The following is a 19063-nucleotide window of genomic DNA, read 5'->3' as shown; positions in this document are numbered from 1 at the left end:
AACGTTGAAGTGATGGCGGTATTTTTGACGTCCCTCCCCCTTCTAAAAAAAATTATCTGGGAAAATTCTGTTTTTCGTTGTAGCAAAAATATTCTTTTTCGCAAAAATGTCAAAATTGCTGAAGAAAGCTTACTTTTTTTTACAAAATTATCCTTTCTGTCAAAACGTCTGAAAAATCTGTGTTTTTTTGGCCAAACCTGCAGGAAATCCTAGTTTTTGAAATTTTATAAGAGTTTTGTTTTTTGATGAAACTGATGGAAAATTTCGTGTTTTTTTTGTCAAACTTGTTTAAAAAATTCTGCTTCTTTGTCAAATTTGTAAAAAGTTCTATTACATACCTACCTATTGCATAAAAGTTCCTAGTTTTTGTCGAAATTGGAAACAAAAAAACCTGATTTTTCTGCCAAACCTGCAAGAATTGTGCTTTTTGACAAAGTTGCAAAATCCTGTGTAAAAATTTCTAAAAAAATCCTTATTTTCTGCCAAACTTGCAAAAATTTCGATTTTTTTGTCAAATTAGCGAAAATTTTGGGAAAAATCTTGCCTTTTCTACAAAATTTTAAAAAGTTTCATTTTTTACAAAAATTGCATAAAGTCTTACTTTTTTGCCAAAAGTAGGCTATAGAATTCTTTCTTTTTTGTCAGACTAAAGCAAATCCTGTTTTTTTTTTTTTTTTTTTTTTTTTGGAAAAATTGCACTGTTACATTTGCGAAAAAATCCTGTTTTTTTTATTTAAAAAATCCCAAAATTTTACCAATTTTACAATAGTGTGAAATTGGTTAAAAAATCTGTTCATTTACCAAAATTCTAAAATCGTGCTTTTTTTGTAAACTTTTAAAAAATTATTTTTTCATTAAATGCTTAGTTTCAATATTATTTGCAAAAAATTGTAAAAAATTCTGCTCTTTAAACTAAGTTTGCAAAAATGTTCTGTTTTTTGCAGAAGTTGTCAAAAATCCTGCTTTTTTGTCACAATTGCAAAATTATTTTCTTTCGTGCCACACTTTCAAAAAATCTGGCATTAAATTGTGTTTTTTTCACAAAATCTTATTTTAAAATACAATTTTCCAAAATCTTGCTTTTTTTGTTAAAATTTCCAAAATCCTGTTTTTTTCACAAAACAAGAAAAACAAAACTTGTAAAAAAACCTGTTTTTTGCCAAAATATTTCTTTTTGCCAAACTTACCAAAAATTCTGCAAAACTTCTTACTTTTTCATCGAAATTTCGAAAAATTCTGATGTTTTTGTCAAACAAACAAACATTCTGCTTTTTAAACAAAATTTTCAAAAGAAAACTGATTCTTTTTGGCCAAACTTTCAAAAAAACTGCAAAAATGTCCTTTTAATTCTTGTTTTTTCAATCATTTTTTGGTACGTTCCAGATTTTCTCCGTATATAATTTAAAACTGTACCTGGCATTCAACTTTTGTGTTCAACGTGAAAAGTTGTAGCTTCAATTTTGAAAATAAAATTTGTCATAGTCTTATTCCCTTATTCCTGTTTCATTAGAGATCTTTTTTTTACAATTTTCGTGGTGTTTTGAACAATTTTTCCTGAAATTTTATCGTATTTACCTGCCTGATGCTTACAACATTTTATAACTTTACATACTTTCAGGGATTCAGTTTGAAAGTTTTTATAAAATTGACTCATATTTATACATATTTTCGAAATTCTTTCGATCTTTGGTAGAAATATAAAATGAAATTTTGACTCCTTCGAAGAAAATTTCCGAGATTACAAAATGTATTTTGAGTCTAGTCCAGTTTTTTCAAGGAGTGCTACGAAAGGGTGCGTTTGTAAACGATTGATAAATTATTGTCTTTTCCGGAGAATTTTTAAACTGTTTATTTTCCTTTGCCTTTTCCATATCGAAGAATTACGTAACAGTTTCTTTGCTGTGAAGAATGACGAAGGAGCTTAATTGAATTAAAAAGTTTTCTCGAGCCAAAAATTGAGCACATTCTTTATCGTTAGGCAAATTAGATTCACGAAGAGAAGAAAGGAATGGGAGCTAGGGGGTGTTCAGAAAAGCTAAAATTATGTCGTCGATTAAAAAGAAGTAGGTAGGTTTTTTATGCCTTTAGTTTTCCAAAAATAAACTTGAAGTTAACCTATTGATTTTTTCCTCATTATTTTATATCGGTACCATTTTAAAATGAGAGGAGCATTTCCATAATTCGTTTTTCTCGTTTTCAAAATGCTACCTGAAAAACTATTTACAAATTTAGATCGATGTACTTGATTATCAAAATTACGTATAACTTAAAGAACTTGAAGTAATTTTTTTTTCATTTTTACAGAATCCGCAATTCGAAACATATCTAGCCTTGGTGCATACGAGATTCTCGACGAACACGTTTCCAAGTTGGGAGCGAGCCCATCCTCTAAGGATGCTAGCTCATAACGGCGAAATAAACACGTTACGCGGTAACGTGAACTTCATGAAAGCCCGCGAAGGTGTCATGAAAAGTTCGTACGTCGATAACATCAAGCAGCTGTATCCGGTAGTCGAGCCGAATTTGTCGGATTCCGGATCGTGCGATTGTGTATTGGAATTTTTAGTCATGGCCGGAGGCCGATCTTTGCCAGAGGTAGGTGCCAATTCGCACGTTTAGATACGAATGATTTAACCACTAAAAGCTTCAAGTCGTCTTGCTGTAATTTTTCCACTACTGATTTTCACTTTTGCTTTTGTTCAGGCTATTATGACCATGGTACCGGAAGCTTGGCATAACGACGTTACTATGCCAAAAGAGAAGAAAGATTTTTATAATTGGGCAGCCTGCGCTATGGAACCTTGGGATGGTCCGGCGTTGTTTACGTTCACCGATGGACGTTATGTGGGTGCTATTTTAGATAGGTGAGTGGAAAAAAAAAAGGTGAAATCCGAAATCAAAGAGAAATCAATTCAAATTTGAGATGGCTGATGTAAAGATGAGACTTTAGCAAGAACAGCTGACTAATTTTTGGTAATTTTGCAGAAATGGATTGAGACCTTCGAGGTTCTACGTGCTGAAAGATAACATTATGGTGATGGCGTCCGAAGTTGGAGTATACGATACGGATCCGGAAAATGTGGCTTTGAAAGTAAGAACCTTCATTATGTTTAAGGAATGGGTAGGGTTTTTTATTCGTGGAGAAGGAGGAGGAGGAGGAGGGTCAGAAGCAGAGTTGAAAAGAAAGATAGATTGATTGATTTAGAGAATTACATAAAAATTGGGCAATTTTTAAAATTCAAATTGAAAAAAATTAAAATGAGAAGGTAATTTTAATAAAATTATTCAATTTTTTCCAGAGTCGTTTGAAACCGGGCCGAATGTTATTGGTAGACACGAAAGAAAAAACCATCATCCAAGATGTCGAATTGAAACAGCACATAGCTACCTCGCGTCCATACACGAATTGGTTATCAGAACAGGTACGTTTCCTCAACCCAAAATTTTCATTCAAATATTTTTAAAGAATACAGAAATAAATATTAAAAAAATTTAAATACGAGAAAATTCGTAGGTAGGCATCTACTTAACGAAAACGTATTCCATCGTTTTTCATCCATTAATCATCCTTATTATAGACGACGTCTCGTTTATTATTCGTTCATTTTTTTTTCTTTTTTCAATAAAGCATGAAAAAAAACCGTCATAAATCTCTTTATACTAGATATTCCTCGTATAATATTAGTGTTCATGTTGGTGAAAGGTGATCATCCATAAATTTTCCACCGGTCTGGAATAGGTACTATTCTACCTCGTACTAAAACCGAGTAATTTTAATCTTTACCGAGTACATTTTTTCATGTAATTATGATTGATTAATTAATTTCATTTTTATGTGTTTTTGTTGTGCCGTTCGTTTACTATATTGAAACATTGACAAATTTATAACAGAGGGTGAGTCGATTGAATCGTATTATTGTTTGGGTTTTCTATTTTTTTTTTTGTGTTTGAATTTTTTTTTATTTTTCGGGATGTTTTCAACGCTATTTTATGTGTAGGCTGTTTTTTTATTTTTGTTTTCCTCCTCCTCCGAAGTAGAATATTTATCACAATTGTTGGTATTACACACGATGTTGTAGATTAGCTTTTTATTGTTTTTTTTTGTTTTGTGTTCAACTTTGTACGTAGTATCACGCGTTAGAAGGTAGTTAAAGTTAACTTCTAATGGATTAGATTTTGATGTAGATATAATATGGTACGATATTGTACATATCGCAGTCATCGCTCGATTGTGAGGTAGCCTAATAATAATTACCTATACAAGTTGTCCTTTTACTTTAATGTAGTTGTAATATTAACAAATTGTGGTTATATGATTCTACAATACCTATTGTGCATCTATCATCTAATTTGCTTTTAATGTTGAGCATGATATTTGGATTAAGGATGGTGTGGTGCAGTTGGTGAAAACAAAACAGATAAGGAGAAGAGTGATGGAGAATTGAGAAATGATGAAGATGAAGGTTGTGGTTGAATTTCAGGTGGACGGGGATACGCTTATCTTGATTAATTGCATGAAAATGTTAATATTTTTACGAGTGTATCAGTTACCCTTAACGTTTCCTTCAATTTAGTAATGCTGCAACCCAAACTACACTGTTGTGGTGACGTGAGTGAATTTGCGTATTTTGATAGGTACTTGAAAGAAAATGATACCTATGAATGTGACTTGGACAGATGTAAAATAGATTGTGGGATAATATTTACCCGAATAAATTTTTTCCGGTCGTTTTTTCTCGACTACTAAAATCCTAAAACCGGTTTCCCGAATGAAAATTCATCGAACGACCATTCCCTCGAACGTATTTTGCTCAAAAGCCCAAAACCTAATTTCAAAATGTAAGAATTTCATACAGTTTCAGTAACAGAACAACACTTATGGACAATTTTAATGAAAAACGTGTCTTCTCTGCCACTTTGATAAAGAAGTAGGATTTTTTTGGCGATTTTGGCAAACAAAAATAAGACCTTTGAGAAATCATGACAAGAAAAAAAAAACGTAGTTCTTTTGGGGATTTCGGTAAAACAAACTGGGCTTTTTGGAAATTTTGACAAATATCGGATTTTTTTACAAATTTTACCATAAAGTAAGATTTTATACTTTTTTGAATAAAAAATGAATTTTTTGATAACTCTGATATAAAACTGATTTTTTTGCAATTTTTTATTTAAAAAAAAAATATTTTTTTGCGACAAAAAAAGCAAAAGTTTTCGGAAATTTTGACCCCAAAAAAAGGGCTTTTTGGCAATTTTGACATGTATTGGATTTTTTTTTTACAAATTTTACACAATTTTGACTAAAAAAAGAATTTTTTGGTAACTCTGATAAAAAACTGATTTTTTTGCAATTTTTTATTTTAAAAAAATGGATGTTTTGCGACAAAAAAAGCAAGAGTTTCCGGAAATATTGACCCCAGAAAAGGACTTCTTGGCAATTTTGACAACACGTGGGTATTTTTTAAAAATTTTATTGGAAAAAAGTAAGATTTTTCAGCGGTTTTGGTAAAAAAAAATAATTGTTTTTACTACGTATTATGAAAAAAATTGATTTTTTTGCAAAAAAAAATGAAAAAGAGAATTTTCTTCAACTTCATCAAAAAATAAGACTTTTTGGCAATTTTAGTAAAAAAGAACTAGTGTTTGCACTTTTTTTTCTCGTAACTTTGATTTTAAAAAAATCGAATTTCTTGCACTTTTTCCATTTAAAAAATCGTATATCGAAAAATTCTTCAATTTCAAAATTTTGTGAGGCTGGAGAATGGCTTAAAACCACCTTCAATCGACTCAGCATGTTTGCATTCGAATAAAAAATAAATTTTTAGCATTCCAACTTCTCTGGATGAAATATTGTGGAAATTTCAACTTGCAAAAATTTGCTGGAGGCTGTAGAAATTCTCAAATTGCCTCAAAACTGGAGGGGGGTCGAAATTAGGGTACATAGTACATATTACCAAATTACTAGGTGAGATTTTAATATTTTTCCATTTCTAGTCAAAGTTTGACTTTTAAAAAATTCACAAAAAGTAGAACATTGCATTGAAGCATCTAACATTTTGGCTTACGTAAGATTCTTTTGAAATTGAGGGGGGGGGAGTTGGATATATTGACTGCAGATTTATGCTCAATTTTCCAAAATATACTTCTGCCCTTTCGAATCAGAATATTTATGTTGTTTTTTTTCCTTCAAAAATTAATCATCGTAGAAAGACCATAATGAATTTTAGAAAATCGTTTCTAAATTAATTGAATGGTTCGTGAGTACAATTTATCTGAGTAAATGTGAGTGGATGGGATGAGCTAAAATTTTATTTGGGTTATCTAAAAAAAAAAAAAAATGTAAATATGCGCCTGGGTGGCTCAAATCCGCCCTAAAGTGATTTGAAAATTCAAACGTTCGGTAGCTTTCCATCAATTTTCACCATAATTGATTCTTATTCTGATTGACCTATATCATCAATATCAAACTGGAATTTCGAAAAATTGAAAAATTTAAATTCACAACACCTATTATGATAGTGCAATTGGGTATTTTCAAAAAAATTGTCGAAAATTGTTTTTTGGATGCTCAAAAAATTTTTCCGCAATATTTTTCAAGGTTTAACATCCACCAAAATACAAAAATGAGAAAAAATGGCGGGGAATCGTTATCAACGATCTTGTCGAGTTGAAAATACATGTATTGCATCCCCTTCCCTTCAGTCCAAAATTCCCAAAATTTATGTTGAACAATTTTTTTCCAAAACTGTAATAGAAATTTGAATAAAAGTTGAAAATGTTTGCATTTTAAAAATCCTTTGGTTGTATTTTAATTTTTTTTCAAGTCCGGTGAACAATTTTGTGGGTAAGGGGGAGGTGGAAGGAGTAAATTTTTATTTTTTCAAGGGGCGTGGAAATGATAAATCTACTCTGTTATCAATCCAAATTTTCAGTTTGATCGATCAATTTTTGAAGCACTCTGAATGAAGAGATTTTTACTTTTTCCTTTCTTTATTGATTGGTGTTGAAACTTGAGTGGTTTCTTTGAAGCTACTTTCATTTTGATCGGAAAATATATATTTTTGAGATCATCAGAAACAATAGGTAGATTAAATTGGAAATAAAAAATCTCCCTTAATGGAACAAATCCTGTCAAACTGTCGGTTACAAATTAAGAAGAAAAAAACATTTTCAGGAAATGAATCAAAAATCACCCAAATTTTTTTTTTTTTTTTTTTTGCTTTTTCCACTCACGGTAAGCTCACCAATATGTTTGCTGTTTGGGTTGCAAAGTTATTAAATTGTCCGCGAATCTCATACTCGTAATTAGCACACTCTGCATGTTCTATCACGATATAAGCTAATTAAATTGTAGAATGCACTTTCATTATGATATTTTACATTTTATCGGCTGTTTTTTTCCATTAATGGTAATCAGGGGATTCGCATGGCTCCTTTTCGAGCAACTGGGCGATGAGGTATAATGCTCGAATAATGTCCTATTAAATTTTTATAGCAGTTGACTGGTGCCTTGGCTTCGTCGTCGTCGTGAGGCTGGCTCGAGCAGGAGGTGGATGAGGGGGAGTAATCCATTTATTTTATTTTCTGAATTGATTTTTGTTTTGACAAAAATTTGTAAATTCACAATTTCAATATTACTGACTTCAAAAAAAAAAATATATTATGATGATGAGAAATTGTACTTTGACCTGAGATATCGAGATCTGTGGTTGGAAATTCAATTTTCACCCCTTCTCGGTGTCTTTCTTTTGGATGGTCTGCTTTCCTGTCTCGTCAGCAGTCACACCAGTCTATCAAAATTAACCACTCTTATCACCACAGAGCTTTATACCTAATTACCTATCTACCTACTTCTTTAGCACGCCGCTGTCGCTCATCTCTTTCACAGAGCACTATATTCTGTTTTCTCTACCCTTCTGTAATTTTCCAATTTGTCGAATCAGATCTTAATGGACGAGTTACGCAACGAAGCTGTGAAAAAAGTCGGCCTAGTTAAAGCCAAATCTATCGAATTCGTCAGCGGTGGAAAGAATAAATATATATCGGATAATCTACCCGAGCATGAGATCACCAGGATTTGGGGCGGTGACCGAAGACTTTCGTTATTCAGTTACACCATCGAAACGATTACTATGCTTTTGTTACCTATGATTCGTACCGGGTTAGTTTTTTTTTTTAATTTCAAAATTTATGTAGGTATTTTTATGAAAATATTTACTCAATTAAATGGCTGTTTTTTAATTTTTGCAGTAAAGAAGCTCTCGGATCGATGGGAAATGACGCTCCTTTGGCTTGTCTGTCGCGATTCCAACCTTTACTTTATGATTATTTCAAACAGCTTTTCGCTCAGGTTGGTATTATCATGATTTTCAAATTGTGTTCGTAATTTTATTTATCTTATTTTTGTACTGAATTCAAAAAATTATCGATCTACAGGTCACTAACCCGCCTATTGATCCGATTCGTGAGAAAGTCGTCATGTCTCTGATGTGTCCCATCGGACCAGAAGGAAACATCTTGATACCAGGACCTCAGCAATGTCATCGTATCTTTTTACCCAACCCGATTATTTCGCTTTACGATCTCGAAGTGCTCAGATGCAATACTCATCGAGGATGGAAAGTGAGCAAATTATAGTTTCCTTCTCCCCCTTGTTGCTATGTTTCTCGAAATAATAACTAAATTTAATTTCTATTTGATTAATCTTTTAGACGAAAGTTATCGACATCACGTTCCATAAATCCGAAGGCAAAAAAGGGTTCTTGAATAGTTTGACTAGAGTTTGTGACGAAGCTTGTCAAGCAGCCATGGGTAATTACCAGCTGATCATCTTGTCCGATCGCAAAGCTTCGGCTAACAGGATACCGCTGAGTATTTTATTGGCTTTGGGTGCTGTTCATCATCATCTCATTGAAGAGAGACAAAGGATGAAAGTTGGATTGATTTTGGAAACTGGAGAAGCCAGGTGAGCGAGCCCATCGTTGAAATTTTACCATTTTTTATGAGATTAATTGGCGAGAGTTTCGTTATTTATGATTATGATGTTGGGATGTTTTTCAGAGAGGTGCATCATATGTGCGTTCTTCTCGGTTACGGAGCTGATGCCATTTGCCCCTATTTGGTATTTGAAATGGCCAAGAGTCTTAGAGAGGAAGGCGTTTTGGATTCGTCTTTCACCGATAAAGTTGTTTTCGAGGTGAGTATCGCAGTTTCTCCTCCCTCCAACCCCCAAATTATGCTTAATTTTAAATACATTTAATTCCATGCAGAGTTATTCGGAAGCAATGGATAAAGGTATCTCGAAAGTGATGGCTAAAATGGGCATATCAACGCTGCAATCGTACAAAGGTGCTCAAATCTTCGAATCTATCGGTTTAGCTGACGAAGTGATCAATCGATGCTTCAAAGTGAGTATTATTTTCATATCTGAGAGCCCGATTCTTCGGTTGGAATAATTTATGAATTTTCTATTCGATATTTTAGGGCACACCTTCTCGTATCGGTGGAGTAGATTTCGACGTATTGGCCGAGGAGGCTTTCGAAAGGCACCATCTTTCGTATTCCGAACGTAGCGTCGATATGTTGGTTCTACGTAACCCTGGATACTACCACTGGCGAAGTGGAGGCGAGAAACATATCAATGATCCTTTGAGTATCGCTAATTTACAAGTAAGAATTCAGTTCTAATTCCGTTTGTAAGCAGGAGCTTTTTAGAAGTGGTTAATTGGTCTTTTTGGTTTATTCAGGAAGCGGTCAACAATAAAAGCGACACCGCGTACAATAAATTCTGCGAGTCTACCATGGACAGCGTGAAAGAATGCACGTTACGAGGTCAGCTAGAGTTAATCCCGTCCAGAAGTCCAGTTCCTATCGAACAAGTCGAACCAGCGGCTGCTATTGTGAAAAGATTCGCCACAGGTGAGACTTATTTCCCTTATGTAGAGCTGTATTAAACATTTTTATTTTTTGCTCAATTATTATGATGAAATTTAACGCTGATTTCAGGTGCCATGAGTTTGGGCAGTATCTCGATCGAGGCTCATTCGACTCTGGCTGTTGCCATGAATCGTATCGGTGGTAAATCCAACACAGGAGAAGGAGGTTAGCAATCACTCGATGATGTTTGACTCTTTTAAAATATAGAGAAATCTCACCTCGGATTTTTTTTCTCGTTTGCAGGTGAGGAAGCAGACCGATACCTGGACACAGATCTGCAAAATTCCAAACGCTCGGCTATCAAGCAAGTAGCTTCGGGACGATTCGGTGTCACTAGCTCGTACCTGGCGCACGCCGACGATCTGCAGATTAAAATGGCTCAAGGAGCCAAACCAGGAGAAGGTGGCGAGTTACCCGGATACAAAGTTACCGAAGATATTGCTCGTACTAGGCATTCCGTTCCCGGAGTCGGGCTCATATCGCCTCCTCCTCATCACGATATTTACTCGATCGAAGATTTGGCCGAGTTGATTTACGATCTCAAATGCGCCAATCCGAATGCTCGTGTTTCGGTCAAGCTGGTATCCGAAGTCGGAGTTGGTGTTGTTGCTTCTGGTGTGGCTAAAGTGAGTACAGATACAGAAGAAGGTTTATGTAATTTGCAGTGGCCTAGTTGTCCTTGGTGGGTTTTTTTTTTTTTTTTTTTTGAAGTACAGTTCTCCCTTTCCTCTCTAAAAGTATCCATCTCAATTGTGAAATTTATAATTTCAAAGTTTTCCTCCAAGGAATAAAATAACAATAATCCGTGAGTCAAGGACCTACCCCCTATTCAAAGTATGATTGGAAAAAATAAAACAAAAATTTTGGAAAAAAAGTTTCAATTATAAAATTTTTAATTTCCATAGGCCAGGAGAAAATGGAAGGCGGAGAGGTGGTAGAAACCTTTCGAAAAAATGAAATAATAAGTATGGGACAAAAAAAAAAGATTTCTCACATTTTATTGTGTTTTGTAGAAAATTTCAAAAAGTGTTAAGTACAGCCCTTTATTTTGTCAATCTCTCTTTTCAATGAAATTTTTAAATATTATCAGTTTCTTGCAACAAAATAATTCCCGAAAAGCCCTGCCACTTGCCCAAATTGTCGAAGTCTTGCTTTTTGCCATAAATTGTCCAAAAGTCTGGCTTTTTTCGTCAATAAAATTGCCAAAAATTACCTAATTTTGTTTTTGTACCTAAAAAAAAAAAAAAAAAAAAACGCAAAATGAGTCTCGCTTTTCGAAAAAGTATAGGTAATTCTTTGTTAATACACAGTTCTCAAAAATTGCTGATTTTTGCTAAAATTTGTTGAATTTTGCTTGGTCAAAAAATTTAGCTGTTGAGCAAAATTGCTAAAGAATCTCACTTTCTTTCCAACATTACCTAAGTATCATTTTTCTGCCATAAATCATTGTCAAAAAGTATCACTTTTTTTCAATAATTGCCAAAATGCCTTTCCTTATGTTAAAATTATCAAAACTTTTCACTTTTCACTAAAACTGCTAAAAATTTGTCGTTTTTTGCAACAAAAAAAAATTATCAAAAATTGACGAAAAGCCTTTTCGTCGTTTTTGGCCAAAAGTTGTCTTCTAGCTAGAAATGTTAAAAATTCCTAATTTTTTGATAAAATTGTCAACTTTTGATTTTGGTTAAAAATTTTATAGCTTTTTAGCAAAATTTCTAAAAGTAGCCCTTTCAGCTTTTTTCCAAAAAATGCTTGAAAGTCTTGCTTTTTTGTCAAAAATTGCCAAAAAGTATTACTTTTTTTCCAATAGTTATCAAAAAGCCCTTCCTTTTGTTCAATTGTCAATGATCTTCGTTTTTGAAAAAAATTGCTTGAAATGCTAAATTGTCGTTTTTTTGCAAAAAATTCCAAAATTCTGATTTACAGTGGAACCTCGATAACTCGAAATCCAAGGGGAATGGTCATTCATTCGGCTTATAGAGGTTTTCGAGATAATCAGTTTCGAGTTATGCAGGTAAGATTTTGAGAGCCTTCGAGTTATAGAGGTCTTACGAAATGAATGAATTGAGCGATATGTAAGTGCATAAAAGATAGAAGTACAAATTGAAATATTCGAGTTATAGAGGTAAACGCCAGACAACGTACGACTTATAGAGGCTTTCTTACTATTTTTGGCAACAGTTTAGCTTGGAGTTAAAACTGAGATATGTAAGTGCATAAAAGATAGAAGTATGAATTCAAAAATATTCGAGTTATAGAGGTAAACGCTCGACAACGTACGACTTATAGAGGCTTCCTTGCTATTTTCGGCAAAATTTTAGCTTCGAGTTATGACTGGTTTGTATAGTCAATTTCGACTTATCCGAGTAAAGTTAACATTGAGTGTTATGGAGATTTCAAGAGGAATGGAAGTTGGTTCGGCTAATAGAGGTTTTCGAGTTATAGAGTTTCGAGTTATCGAGGTTCCACTGTATTTTCAAAAATTGCCAAAATGCCCTTCCTTTGGCTCGCTTTTTGCCAAAAGTTGGCTTTTTGCTGGAATTGTCGAAAAGTTTCACGTTTTTTCAAAAAATTGATAAACTGGCTTTCCTTTTATAAAAATTGTCAAAAATTCTAGATTTTCAAAAAAATTGCCAAAAATTGTCATTTTTTTGGTAAAAAATTTCAAAAAAGTATCTTTTTTATTCAAATATTGCAACAAAAAAACCTTCCCTCCGTTAAAGTTGTTATCAAAAAGTTAGCTTTTTCACTCAACTTTTTATAATTGGAAACCAGAACATCTCAATTTGAAATTTTCTAGTTTTTTCAGTGATGGTTTCATGCTAAAATGGTTTCATCCATATTTTGTCACTTTTGTAGTTAGAAATTCTGACTGTTTTGGTAACCAAATTTATTATTTTTTTGAAAAAAAAAAATTCAGCAAGAGCCTTGAATTTGACCCCTAGTCCAGGATGGAGGCTAAAATTGAAAATTTTGTGTAAATCGATCATTTTGTCAGAATTTACATTTTCCCTCTCTTATTTCCGTTTTTAATCAGCTACTGAAAATCAACTTGAGTAGAAATTCAATGACAACTGCAAGTTTGTGGAGACGAAATGTAGATTATTATGTGTCCATTCCTCATTTTCAGTTTGATAAAAACAAAATTAAAATTTCAGAAAAAACTTGGAAAAAATTTCAACAAATTCTTGACATAATGTTAGACTTTGAGAATTTGTTCAAAAATAGACGAATTTTTGGGATTTTAATACCTATCCTATATTAGATTTATAAAACTTGGTAAAAAAATTGATCAATTTTCAAAGTTGAAAGTAAATTTGACTTTACAATATTTGGACTGACTTTCAAAAACTTGGAAAAAATTCCGATAAATTCTCGATATTGAGTCAGACCTCTGAAAACATTTTTAAAAACGAAATTTTCAACATTTTAACATTATATTATGTACCTATCAGACTTGAAAACTTTTTTTAAAAATTTAATCCATTTTCATTAAGTATTTAGGGTGCATGAATTTTGACTTTGCAATAATTTGGTCTAATTCTGACTTTGGAGAGCAGGCTTTAAACCCATTTTTTTGAGGTTTTAAAAACTCAGGAATTTTTTTTTGGATTCCCAAAGTGAAAAATGGGTGTAAAGTCTCCTCTACAAGAATTCAAAACCAAGTTTTCAGCGTATTGAGATTGACTTGTCTGCCTGACTTCTCAAGGTCGTCGGTCTGTCTGTCTGTCTGTCTGTCTGTCTGTCTGTCTGTCTGTCTGTCTGTCTGTCTGTCTGTCTGTCTGTCTGTCTGTCCCCTAAAGGTCATTGACCCGTCTGTCTGGCTTCTGAGGATCACTGATCTACTTCTCCAGTCTTTCAAGGTCGTCTGTCTTTCTATCTGTCCGTCTCACATCCCAAGGTCATCTGTCTTCCTGACTGTCCTCCAATGGTCATTGACCCGTCTCGCGTCTGTTCAGATTCTAAAGGTCGTCTGTGTTCGTGTCTGGCCTTTTAAGGTCATTGAACCGTCTATCTGGCCTCTCAAGGTCGTTTGTCTACCTGTCGGGCCTCTCAGCAATTGATCAAGTGTTGTAAAATCACATAAATTTGTACTATTAGGTAGGGTATTGGTATACATGTAATGAATATTTTTTTCGAAATCTCAGGTCATGAGACTTTTCTCTCCTTTACTTTGCCCTCCTGATTTCTTCGATTTGAAATTTATCCTACTTGCATTTTCAGATTTCAAGTAATCGAACTTCGGTTTTCATTTTTTTTGTACGATTCCGATTTAGAATTTTTTGTATGGAAAGGGGAGGGGTATCTTGCGATGAAGGTTTGATATTTTTGTACCGGAACCTTCGTGGCTTATTTTTGAGTTGAATGAAGATTTGAATAGGATAGAGAAGGGATTAAAATGAGGGCCACTCTATTCGAAAGAAATGAAAAACGATGATTCAGTGATCGAAGAATACTAATCTTCTGGGTATGATTGCAGGGTAAAGCTGAACATATCACCATTTCCGGTCACGACGGTGGTACCGGCGCTAGTTCTTGGACTGGTATCAAGAACGCCGGTGTACCTTGGGAATTAGGTGTCGCCGAGACCCATCAAGTCTTGGTGTTGAATAATCTACGATCCAGAGTCGTTATTCAAGCCGATGGACAGATTCGAACTGGTCAGTATTCAGTATAAATCATTCATTTCGATTCGTAGAAATTGTATTGTTGTTTATCAACAACTTATTCTAAAAATTGATTTATTGGTTCGCAGGTTTCGACGTAATCGTAGCCGCCATCTTGGGAGCGGACGAAATCGGCATGAGTACCGCGCCTTTGATCGCCATGGGTTGCACGATGATGAGAAAATGTCACTTGAACACCTGCCCGGTCGGTATCGCTACTCAGGATCCGGAACTGCGCAAGAAATTCGCCGGTAAACCGGAACACGTGATTAATTATCTATTCATGCTGGCCGAAGAAGTCCGAGAACATATGGCCAATCTGGGTATCAAACGGTATCAAGATCTCATTGGTAGAACCGATTTACTCAAGACGTCCGAAAACCTGAATAATCCCAAGGCGAAGTTCTTAAACTTGGGATTAATTTTGAAAAATGCTCTGCACATGAGACCTGGAGTCGATATTGTGGCTGGATCGAAAACTCAAGTACGTTAAGTTCTCATTTCCAAAGTGTATCGAAGAGATCTTTGGTGTTTCGAAAAATGTTTCTAAATGAGTTTTTTATTTTGCCTTCGTTTAGGATTTCCAATTGGAGAAACGACTCGATAATATTTTGTACGAAAAATCGTTACCGGTTTTGAATGGTGAAAAGAAGAGTGTGGATATCGAATTGGTTATTAATAACGAATGCCGAGCTTTCGCTTCTACTCTCAGTTACCATATTTCAATGTAGGTGTTCTCTGTCTCTCTCTGTGTTCGTCTCATTTATCTCAATATGTACATAATTTCGATGCATAATACATCATTATTATTTTTAAATTAATTTGCAGGAAATACGATCAAGGATTACCAGAAAAAAGCATCAATATCTATTTGAAAGGATCCGCTGGTCAGAGTTTCTGCGCATTCTTGACCAAAGGAGTCCACGTAACCTTGGAAGGAGACGCCAATGACTACGTTGGCAAAGTAAGAAGTCATCAGCATCTTCTTGATATTCTCTTCGCTAGAGATTTTTTCTAATCGAATTTCTGACTTTGTTCTGCGCAGGGTTTGTCTGGAGGTGAAGTGATCATATATCCTCCGAAATCATCTACCTTCGAATCGCACAAAAACGTCATCGCTGGTAACGTTTGTCTTTACGGTGCCACTTGCGGTAAAGCTTTCTTCAGAGGTATCGCTGCAGAGAGATTCTGCGTCAGAAATTCCGGAGTTGTTACGGTTTGCGAGGTAAATACATACTAAATACGAGAGAGAACCGAATTAGCATCAATATTTTCATTTATTTTATCTGGCGTTTTTTGCTCATTTAGGGTGTTGGTGATCACGGTTGTGAGTACATGACTGGAGGATGTGCTGTGATTTTGGGTTTGACAGGACGTAATTTTGCAGCTGGTATGTCCGGTGGTATTGCTTACGTCTTGGATGTCGATGGCAGTTTTAACAGGTACATAAGTAGTGTCAAGTTGAATGATGACAGATTATGAATTGTAGATTAGGTGCAGAGCTGGGACGATTTAAATCGCTGTCATCGCGTGGAAAATCCCAGCTCTGATTCGATGCATTTTAAAATTTTTTGGTCGTGACTATTTTTTTTCTGCATAATATAAGTATACAATACAGGGTGTCCAGACTGTGGAAAACGTTGAAAACCTACGAAAGTCTCTTTTGAAAAAGTCATGGAAATTTCATTGAATTTCGCAAATTTTCAGTACGAAATTAATGGCCCCCTCTCCCTCTTCATAAGGCTCGTATTTATACTTGATGGAAATTTTTTCTCAAATTTTATTATTCATCAGTTAGTTTTGGCTACAAAATACAACATGAGATTTTTTGATTGAAAATTCTTTTGAAGAAAACGTCGAAGGATAAGATTGCCATCATTGAAACCCATTAGGTGGGGGGGGGGGGTGTTTCATGCTCCAAAATTGCCGAAATCAAGGAAAATTCTCTTGATCGACGAATTTTGTTGGCTTAAAAATTGCTGTAGACACTTCGATTGTATTCAAGGTACTCGTATAAGGACCTGGGAACGAACTGGGTGGGCGGGGGGGGGGGGTTTAATGTCCCAAAATTTTGAAAATTTGTATTCTCCTCAAATTCGAACATTTTGTCGCAGTGTTTTTTAGCTGTAAAACTGGAAAAGAGTTAATGTGTTCTAAAATTGTTGGAAATTACAAAAATTGATCATTATTAATTAATTTTTGATTTAGGAATTGAAATAAAGTATACTTTGATTATGTAAATGAGATACTTGGAATGGGCTGGGAAAGTGGGTTTAGAAATTCTCCCAATTTTTTTCAACGCTTTCAAAATTTGTTTCATTTTAAAAATCCTTCCCCTCCACTTCTGCCCCCAGCCTACTGTGAGTGTAAAAAGTCCCGACCATTTTCAGATTATCCATTTTTTTTTTTCAGTCAAAGAAATTGTCAAATCAGATGAATTTTCGTTATTTTCAAAATTTTTGATATTTCCCAAATTGACCTTCTGAAATCGAAAATTGTTTTTCGAGGTTTGCTTTTCATGTATTTCTTAATTTTTGGGACGAAGAAGTAGGTGCAACGCCAAAATATGCATAATAAATTACCGAAATGACAATTTTCTAAACTTTTTCGAGATTTAACTATAATTTCTCCCCCTCCCCCCTCCCAGATCTTCTCGAGAGCTTGAAATACTTACCTTCAATTTTTAGTCAAAATTCACATTCTTTGTTGAAATTTTTTAGTCAAAAAAGTTGTGGAATGAGGTGAATTTCCGATGTTTTTAATAATTTTGAGGTGCATAAAAGTGTCCTCAAATGTGCCCCTGGAGGTCGAAATTCTCTGAGGTTCAGTTTTTATTTATTTTTCAGTTTTTGGCTCGGAGAAATAGGGTTAGTGCGATGCCAAAATGTTCAAAAATTAATGAAATACTGACAGATTTTCAACATTTTCGTAGTGTTTACCCTTCGTTTCGTCCCACACAGTTTCTCAAAATTCTGGTAACCCAAATATGATTGAAGTATTTTACTGTAGTCTGTAATTTTCAAATCAATATTCCGATTTTCCATGTTTTGAAATTTTTTTTGTCGAAATTACAAAAAATTTAGATTAAATGGAAACTGCAAAGAAGTTTGTCTATTTTCTGAATTGCAGAACACGTTTTGTTTTCCTCAAAAAGGTTCAGTCTTTAAGACAAAATTTGCAAAAAAATTCAGTTTTTGCCAAAAATTTTGAAAAAACGTGGTTTTTGTCAACTTTGCAAAAATTATCAACTTTTCAAAACAAGTTCAGCTTTTTGGGTAAATTTTTGAAAAGTTTTTTTTTTGGTCAAAATTGCGAGAAAGTAAGATAGGTAAGTATACATCATTTTCTATCAAAATTGCCTAAAAAGTTTTTTGTGAGGGGAGGGGGTGTTTTTAATTACTAAATTATTACAACCTTATTTTGACTGAATTGATTTTTTTTTTAGCAAATTTTCAAATATTCTGTGATTTTGAAAAAAAATTTTAAACAATTCTTATTCCTTGTCAAAATTAAAATTGTATAAAACTTTGCTTTTTGTAGCGAAATCTCTCTGTTTTGTTAAAATTGCACGTCCTGCTTGTTTGATCATTTTTTTTTTTTTGAGAAAATTTCAAAAAGGCTCTTTTTTTCCTCGAATGGCCCAAAATTCTTTTTTTTTTTACAAATATAACCGAAAATGTTTTTTATTGGGGGGGGGGGGGGGTATTGAAGAAATTTTTGATTGAAAAAAAAGGTCAACATTTTTCTCTAATGTTTTTCTACTTTTTATGAAATAGCAGTGTAACGCTCAAATAAGCAAAAAATCACAAAAATACCGACTTCCATTTCAACATTTTCAGGGTCTTAAGATCCTGATAACCCAATTATACGTAGAGGACCATTTTCATTTTTTGCAAAAAAAATTGTTGACTGAGGGAGGAGGCAATAAAATTTACACTTACAAAATGAAAGCCAACCAGCACACTCTGCAAAATTTTGTGGATTAGGTAATTGAAGGAATTCGTCACTGACGACGTGTGAACTTTTTTTGCCCCTCCCCTCCTTTTCCCACGCCTCACTATTTTTTGTAATGTTCAGTTTATACATATTAGAAGTATTTTGAAAATGAAAAACATTAGCTCGAAAACTTTTTTGGATCTGAAAACTGGACACCTTCTGAAATGACCTACCAAGATATCGATTTTCTAATTCTGTTGATTTCTTTTCTCGATATCACTTTTTAGATGAAAATGTTTCAATTTCCATTTTAATTTTCAGCAAATGCAACAAAGAAATGGTGGAATTGTTACCGTTGAACGATCCCAAGGATCTGGACTACGTTAAAGATCTCCTGATCGAATTCGAATCGAAAACTGGCTCGCTTATCGCAAAAAACTTGATCGAAAACTGGCCCGCAGCTGCTGAGAAATTCGTCAAAGTAAGCATTTTACAGTACAATTATTCAACCAGTCCCTCTCGCAGGC

At 34.0% G+C, this 19063-nt stretch overlaps 1 protein-coding gene across 2 annotated transcripts in view; it reads left to right on the top strand.

Annotated features, from left to right (window-relative positions):
- Positions 1–19063, top strand: part of LOC135836967 (uncharacterized) — a 94399-nt gene that overhangs the window by 67363 nt on the left and 7973 nt on the right. For both annotated transcript variants that reach the window (XR_010557108.1, XM_065352061.1), the window contains exons 7-27: positions 2305–2595; positions 2704–2864; positions 2986–3091; positions 3300–3422; positions 7941–8158; positions 8248–8347; positions 8434–8619; positions 8709–8962; positions 9058–9193; positions 9267–9404; positions 9481–9666; positions 9744–9915; positions 10003–10098; positions 10177–10559; positions 14414–14594; positions 14690–15084; positions 15179–15327; positions 15429–15564; positions 15646–15825; positions 15909–16042; positions 18858–19017. Coding sequence is in view for 1 of the 2 variants with exons in the window: in XM_065352061.1 (XP_065208133.1) it covers positions 2305–2595; positions 2704–2864; positions 2986–3091; positions 3300–3422; positions 7941–8158; positions 8248–8347; positions 8434–8619; positions 8709–8962; positions 9058–9193; positions 9267–9404; positions 9481–9666; positions 9744–9915; positions 10003–10098; positions 10177–10559; positions 14414–14594; positions 14690–15084; positions 15179–15327; positions 15429–15564; positions 15646–15825; positions 15909–16042; positions 18858–19017 (3885 nt within the window). In the remaining variant the exon portion in view is untranslated. The remainder of the gene's footprint in view (positions 1–2304; positions 2596–2703; positions 2865–2985; positions 3092–3299; positions 3423–7940; positions 8159–8247; positions 8348–8433; positions 8620–8708; positions 8963–9057; positions 9194–9266; positions 9405–9480; positions 9667–9743; positions 9916–10002; positions 10099–10176; positions 10560–14413; positions 14595–14689; positions 15085–15178; positions 15328–15428; positions 15565–15645; positions 15826–15908; positions 16043–18857; positions 19018–19063) is intronic.

The sequence above is a fragment of the Planococcus citri genome, chromosome 2, assembly GCF_950023065.1.
Source record: "Planococcus citri chromosome 2, ihPlaCitr1.1, whole genome shotgun sequence".
Taxonomy (NCBI): Eukaryota; Metazoa; Arthropoda; class Insecta; order Hemiptera; family Pseudococcidae; genus Planococcus; species Planococcus citri.
The sequence above is the reverse complement of the archived record's forward strand: the minus strand, read 5'-3'. Positions and strand labels throughout refer to the sequence as shown.